Source organism: Zonotrichia albicollis, chromosome 24, assembly GCF_047830755.1.
Source record: "Zonotrichia albicollis isolate bZonAlb1 chromosome 24, bZonAlb1.hap1, whole genome shotgun sequence".
Classification (NCBI taxonomy): domain Eukaryota; kingdom Metazoa; phylum Chordata; class Aves; order Passeriformes; family Passerellidae; genus Zonotrichia; species Zonotrichia albicollis.
In genome coordinates, this window is record NC_133842.1 from 5,028,273 (window position 1) to 5,033,817 (window position 5,545).

The 5,545-nt window shown below is 51.1% G+C and overlaps 1 protein-coding gene across 1 annotated transcript; it reads right to left on the reverse strand.

The window, feature by feature from the left end:
- Nucleotides 1-1,152: 1,152 nt before the first annotated feature.
- LOC141731643 (olfactory receptor 14J1-like) lies at nucleotides 1,153-2,076 on the reverse strand. The gene has a single exon (XM_074558057.1). It carries the CDS (start codon nucleotides 2,074-2,076, stop codon nucleotides 1,153-1,155), a length of 924 nt encoding a protein of 307 aa, XP_074414158.1.
- Nucleotides 2,077-5,545: the final 3,469 nt, after the last annotated feature.

Genomic DNA, 5,545 nt, shown 5'->3' on the forward strand with positions numbered 1-5,545 from the left:
CCAGGGACAGGGCAGCCTCTTGCCAGGGCTCCTCTGCACCCCCACGGGCTCCTGCTCTGCTACTGGCCCATGCCAGCTGCCCCCAGAGCACTTCCCAGGGGAACATATCTGTGCTGGCCCAAGCAGCCATTGCTGTAGCCCCTGCCCTTCTCCCCAGAGCCTGAGCTGGGGCTGCTGCTCTGCAGAGCACGGAGGCTGTGCTGCCTGGGGCCCTGGGTGCCTCTGCTGGGCTCTGCTGCTCAGCCTGGCACACAGAGGCAGCTGATGGTGCTCCCTGCACTGACCCCCTCCCACACAGGCTCTGCGCGGCCATGGAGGGGCTCAGAGGTGTCTGCCTTGTTCCAGGGCTGCCAGAGGGGCTCGGGGCTACCCTGGATCCTCCTGGGGGAGTTCCCTGTGGTCAGAGGAGTCAGTGCCCAGACTCCTTTCGCTGTGCCTGCTGAGTCCCTGGGCTGCAGAGCTCTCCTGGCTCACAGCAGACATTCAGTCCGTGATCTCAGGGTGACCCCACCCTGGCCAGTGCCCAGAGAACTTCACTCCCTGCTGCTCCCTGGCACACACTGTCCCTGCAGGTCCCCTGTGCTCTCCTGACAGCTCCCGAGGCCCTCCAGACAAACCTTCCCCTGCCATCAGCCCTGGCACAAGCTGCAGCGCCCCAGGAAGGTTCAGCACAGACCATTCAGCATCTGATGGGCACTGGCCATCAACAAGCAAACCTGACCCAGACCTGAGTCCCCTGAAGGCCCCACTGAGACCCTGATCTCATTACACTGAGCCCTGGGAGAACAAGGAACACAAGGAGCCTCTTGAGAATACTGAGAGTGACTCTGGAGGGGAGCAAAGCCTCCCTGCCCTGCCCTCAGGAGATGCCCTTTGCTGCTGGAGCTGCTGTGCTGGAGCCCAGCTGTGTCCCAGCAGTGCCCATGGCCTGGCCCTGCCTGAGGTCACAGCACAGACACACAGCAGGATAGTGACAAAGCTGCCAGGAGCTTTTTATAAAGAAATACTATAGTGTTTTTAGAAAAAAAACATTGTTATACTAGAAAAAAAAAATTAAGGAAAGGTCCCACTGGAAAAAAAAACGAAACAGAAAAAAAAAAAAGCCAAGATTGTAAAAAGTTACATTCTGAAAGTTCTGAGCAGAAAAGAGAGTTAATTGTTTCTGAAAAGCATTTTCCTCAGGGCATCTTTGAGCTCCTGGTTCCTCAGGCTATAGATGAGGGGGTTCAGGGCTGGAGGCACCACTGAGTACAGAACTGACAGGGCCAGATCCAGGGATGGGGAGGACATGGAGAGGGGCTTAAGGTGAGCAAATGATCCAGTACTGATGTACAAGGAGACCACAGCCAGGTGAGGGAGGCAGGTGGAAAAGGCTTTTTGCCGTCCCTGCTCAGAGGGGATCCTCAGCACAGCCCTGAAGATCTGCACATAGGAGAAAACAATGAACACAAAACAACCCAAGAAAAGGAAAGCACTAAAAGCAAGAAGCCCAAATTCCCTCAGGAATGTGTCCGAGCAGGAGAGCTTGAGGATCTGGGGGATTTCACAGAAGAACTGGCCCAGGACATTGCCATGGCACAGGGGCAAGGAAAATGTATTGGCCATGTGCATCAGTGAATAGAGAAAGGCACTGGCCCAGGCAGCTGCTGCCATGTGGGCCCAAGCTCTGCTGCCCAGGAGGGTCCCGTAGTGCAGGGGTTTGCAGATGGACACGTAGCGGTCGTAGCACATGATGGTCAGGAGGGAAAGCTCTGCTGAAATAAAAAAAGCAAAGAAAAAGAGCTGTGCAGCACATCCTGTGTAGGAGATGTTCCTGGTGTCCCAGAGGGAATTGTGCATGGCTTTGGGGACAGTGGTGCAGATGAAGCCCAGGTCAGTGAAGGCCAGGTTGAGCAGGAAGAAGAACATGGGCGTGTGCAGGTGGCTGCTGCAGGCTACGGCGCTGATGATGAGGCCGTTGCCCAGGAGGGCAGCCAGGGAGATGCCCAGCAAGAGGCAGAAGTGCAGGAGCTGCAGCTGCCGCGTGTCTGCCAATGCCAGCAGGAGGAAGTGCCTGATGGAGCTGCTGTTGGACATCTCCTGTGTTGTCTTCACATGGGGATCTGTAAAAAAGTAATCGTGGAATAGTTGGGTTTGGGGAGGACTTTTAATATCCCAGCTTAGCCTGGGGGCACTCTTCCCCCACTGCATGCCCAGGGCTCTGCTGCCTGGAGCTGTCCCCTGCCAGCAGCTGCTTCCATGTGCACAGGGCTGGGCCCTGCCAGTGCTGCCAGAGCCCAGCCCAGTCCTGGGGGCTCAGCTCTGCCCTGCAGATCCCTCCCAGCTGTGGCACTGCCCAGGGGCAGCTCTGGCTCTGCAGGCTCTGAAGGCAAAGTCAGAGCAACCCTGAGGAGGCTGGAAAAGTGACACTGATACTGCCTCTAAGGGGCAATGTGCTCATTTCTCTTACTGCCGGGTTTATTGACATCTGAGAGATTTCTTTTTCCCAACCTGAACTGAGAGGTGAATATCCATGTGCAATTTCCTGTCCAGGCAACTCAGAGCAGTAGATCTAAAAAGCATGATTTCCCCTTTCATGCAGGCTCTTTATTGCTGTGCTCCCTTTATAATCTATCTGGAAACATTCTGGAGTTAAATGTCGTGCTGGGAGCAGTCCTGAACAATGCAGCATCATCACCACACAAGGAGAACACTTCCAAGCCTTACCAGCTGTCTCCTCCCATCCAGATCTTGTCCCCCAGTACTGGGAGCAGCTGCCAGGGCTGGCTGAGAGCTGTCCCTGGCAGGCAGCAGAGTCAATGCCCCAGCACCCTGGGCTGCAGGACCCTGCTCTGCAGGACAGCCCTGGGCACCCCTGGCTGCTCTGCACAAGAGACAATCAGAGAATGTACTCACAGGGTCTGTAGGCATTGGGATGTTCCAGCTTTAGGAGATCACTCCAAGAGCTGCAGCTGCATTGTCCTGCAGCCAGAGGATCCTGTGCCAAGGGCTGGCAGTGATTCTGCCCCAGGCACTTCTCAGCACCTTCCCAGCCCTGACCAATTGAAGCTCTCTGTGCCTCTGTGCTGTTCCCAGCATGGCTGCAGGCAGTGCCCCAGCCCTGCTGTGCTGGCAGAAGAGCTGCTCATCAAGAGAAATGTGCTTTTGAAGCTCTTCTTGGTTACCAGGAGCTGCCTCTGTGCCAGGAGCCCAGCCCAGCTCAGCAACACAGAAACAGCACAAGGACTTTAATGAGCCTCTGGGGCTTTTTGCTCAGGCCCTGAACATCAGTCCCTGAGAGGGAGCTGAAGAAACCTCTCCAGAACTCCAAGTCAGAATCCAACTCCAAAGTTTCTTGGACTTTTAATGGGTCCCTCTGAGTGAGATGACAGAGAATCTGTCCCCAGGCCCCAGGCAGAGCAGAGAACTGGAGGCAGTGATGACAGGTGGGGACAAAGAGAAGCCAAGTCTTGGTGCCCTGGGGCACAGCAGCAGGGTCTGTGCCACCACAGGCTGTGAGGAGACACCTTGTCCTGAGGCCCTGGGGCCTCCTGGCACAGCCCCAGCCAGACTGGGCTCTGTCAGCTCCTTGTCCTGCCATCAGCATCCCCCCCTAGCCCACATCCCAGTGGCCTCAAGGATCTGCTGGAAGGATTCTCTGGGGAGTCTTTGTCAGGAATGGCCCTAAGGGGCTCCTTAATGCTAACAGAGTTTTTCAAAGGACTTTGGGTTTGGTTTTTGCCTTGGAGTCTCTGAGAGGTTTATTGCAATCATGGCCTCCAATTATCTGCTTTAATGAGTCCCCTGAGAACCTTTGTCAGTAACAACACTCAGTGGGCTCATTAATGCCTCAAGGTACTTCAGTTATTTTAAGGTACTTGGTGTTTCACTTTTAATACAAACTCAATGAGAAGTTTCTGCAGTCATGGCCCCAGTTTTCTGCTTTAATGAGTCCCTTGAGAACTCTGTAGTGACATTCAGTGGGGCTCATCAATGATTTGAAATACTCAAGGTTTTTAAGGTACTTTGGAATTTCCTTTCCACACTGAGTCTCTGAGAGCATTTAGTGCCATCCTGGCCTCCAATTCACTCCTCCAAGGAGTCCAGGAGGAGCCTGCATTGGGGATGGACCTTAGTGGGACCCATTTATGCTTTGAGACACTTTGAGTGTTTCCTCTGACTTTGACATCTGGAACGGTTTGTGCAATCTCCTCTCAGGCCCTGAGGTTCCAGGGCTCACCTCCAAATGCACCACAGGGCTCATTAGGATCAAACAAGTCCTGACAGACCATGGCTCCTCCTTGATTTCTCTCTGCTCTCGTGCAGTTCATCAGGAAGTTCTCTGTAGTGGTTTTAGTTCACCAATATGAGATTTCTTGGCCAATGCATCAATTAGTGGGGTGGGTTCAGTGTTGGCTAATTACCTGTGCACTCACTAGAATATTCTTAGTGATTTTCTGCTGTGAGATCGAATTAGGAGAAAGGCAAAGTGGGCTCAAAACTTTAAAAGGGTATAAAGAAAAGATTATAAATAGTAACTCAAAGAAAGAGAAATAAGAATCAGAACAAAACTTTTAGAATACTTCTGTCCCTAAAACCTTTTCTTTGTTACTGACAATGTAATGAGACAAAACCTAAAGGTTTCAGTCAGTTTACCACTTCTATAAGAGCCTTTCTTCAGTTCTCTTGGGTAGAGGAGTCTCTCTTTCCTTCTATGGATACTTCTCCATAAGAACATAATTCTCTCATTGCTCTCAATTTCAGTGAATAGCAGCTGCAATTGTGAAGTCTCTCCCATTTTTTCCACAACTTTTCCCACAGCTGCGTTCATAGACCACGTCTGCTTATGGGGTATTAGTTTAAAGATGAGCTGTTGAAGAGCAAAGGTCCTCTTCATGTATTTCTGAAATTATCTTCATCTCTGAATACAGAGATCTTCTTCTCTTCATGAGGGCACAGGGTCTCCACACTCCTCTCTCTTTCTCTGTTCAAACTTCTCATGCGATCACAGCTACTTCAGCATTTGCTTACTTTAGCATAGAGGCCCGTCACGTTAAAGGCTCCCAGCCAGGTAATAATAGACATTGACTCAATGATTCACAGAAGGCTGATCAATAATTTTCATTAAGAAACCCATACTTTTATACCCCAGTTTGATACATGTGGACTTAAATGGTCCTCCAATCCAAACCTCATCACCATTGGCTAATTAAGAACCCACCATTTGGTAAACAAATCTCCATAGCACATTCAACTTGTTTAAAATACCAAGTGCAGCAAGTTAAGCTAAGAACTTTTTCTTTTTTCTGATCTTCTCCAAAGGCTTTTCCAAAACAATGCCTGGGAAAGTTGTGTTTCTCTCTGTGGCCAGAGAGCTGCTGCCATAGAAGGCTTTGCTGAACAAGTCATTTCCTCATACTTTTTAGTGCATTATAGGGAAAAAGAGAGTCTGATGTATCAATTACATCTCTCTTCATAGCTTTACAAGAGGATTTCAGCCCCAAGATCAGGACATCTCCTCATCCCTCCCATTTGGGATTCAACTTCCTCTTCACTGACCTTGGTG